Genomic DNA, 1,586 nt, shown 5'->3' on the forward strand with positions numbered 1-1,586 from the left:
TCCACCTCCAGCCTTGCCCCAGGCACCCTGTCCTCTGCCCTGGAGCTGAAATGTGGGCGTCTCTGGTTACCTAACCTGTTGCTCATGCCCTCTCTGCCTCACCCAGTCCAAGAAGATCAGGAGAAAAGACTCCGAAAACCTCCCGGAACCTACAGAGAAGGAAAAAGAGCAGCTGGCTGAGGTGGAGCTTCGGAGGCTGAGGCAGCAGTTCCGGAAGATGGTGGAAAGTCGGAAGTCCTTTAACTTCAGCTCCCAGCAGAAGATCTTGACTCAGCAGTGAGTGATGGTTGGGGCTTTGTCCTAAGTGAACTTGTAAGAAAGTTTCACGTGGCTTGCCCTCTCATGGGGCCTTGGGCCAGGGCCCTACTTCTGAACCCAATCTGAGGACCACTTGGGATAGCTTCAGTGGGCAGGGGGAAATTATTCTCAGAATCCAGTGTGTCTCAGGGACTCCAAGGGGAGCAGGGCATCCATGTCTTAAGGAAGGACCCAAATGAGAAACCATTTCTGGGTCTTGTTTCTTTCTATACATGGGTGTTCTCTCTGAATCTCAGCCATGGCTGGTGGGAGATGGCTGTCTCCAACTCTTTCTTTTTTTTAAAAAAAATATATTTTTATTGATTTCAGAGAGGAAGGGAGAGGGAGAGACAGAAACATCAATGATGAGAAATAATCATTGATCAGCTGTCTCCTGTATGCCCCCCACTGGGGATTGAGCCCACAACCTGGGCATGTGTACTGACTGGGAATCGAACCGTGACCCTCTGGTTCATAGGTTGACACTCAACCACTGAACCACACTGGCCAGGCTGCCTCCAGCTCTTGAACTACCAAAGGTCACACAGAGAGACTGTTGTGAATCAATTCCAACCCCAAATTCCCAGGAGAGAGAGAATCTGATTGGGACTGCTTGGGTCAGATGTCTACTCCTAGAACAATCAGTGGTGGCCGGAGGTGGGGCTGAGGCCTAGGACACAAGATGGCTATAGGTATCATTCCCATGGTCCTAGCCCTGGAGGTGGGGAATGCCCAGAGAAGGAGAAGTCACCAGGCTGTCAACACCCCAGAGCAGCGGTCGCCAACCTTTCGGACCTCACGGACCACCAGTGGTCCGAGGACCACCGGTTGGCAACCGCTGCCCCAGAGGATGTTTCCTGCTTGTGCATCCTTATGGGATCTGCAAGGTAGAATGACTGGCCCAGTTGGCATGGCTCAGTGGTCGAGCATCGACCTATGAACCAGGAGGTGTTGGTTCGGTTACTGGTTGGGGCATGCAGGAGGCAGCGGATCAATGGTTTTCTTTCCTCCTCCTCCTCCTCCTCCTCCTCCTCCTCCTCCTTCTCCTCCTTCTCCTTCCTCCTCCTCCTTCTCCTTCTCCTCCTTCTCCTTCCTCCTCCTCCTCTTCCTCCTCCTCCTCCTCCTCCTCCTCCTCCTCCTTCTCCTTCTCCTCCTTTTCCTTCCTCCTCCTCCTTCTCCTTCTCCTCCTCCTCCTCCTTCTCCTCCTCCTCCTCCTTCTCCTCCTTCTCCTTCCTCCTCCTCCTTCTCCTTCTCCTCCTCCTCCTCCTCCTCCTCCTCCTCCTCCTCCT

At 53.7% G+C, this 1,586-nt stretch overlaps 1 protein-coding gene across 1 annotated transcript in view; it reads left to right on the forward strand.

The window, feature by feature from the left end:
* Positions 1-202: 202 nt before the first annotated feature.
* The window catches only part of CCDC63 (coiled-coil domain containing 63), a 24,485-nt gene continuing 23,101 nt past the window's right edge, over positions 203-1,586 (forward strand). Inside the window, exon 1 of the mRNA XM_023762685.1 lies at positions 203-276. Coding sequence (XP_023618453.1) covers positions 218-276 — 59 coding nt within the window. The 5' untranslated portion in view covers positions 203-217. The remainder of the gene's footprint in view (positions 277-1,586) is intronic.

Source organism: Myotis lucifugus, unplaced genomic scaffold, assembly GCF_000147115.1.
Source record: "Myotis lucifugus unplaced genomic scaffold, Myoluc2.0 scaffold_256, whole genome shotgun sequence".
Taxonomy (NCBI): Eukaryota; Metazoa; Chordata; class Mammalia; order Chiroptera; family Vespertilionidae; genus Myotis; species Myotis lucifugus.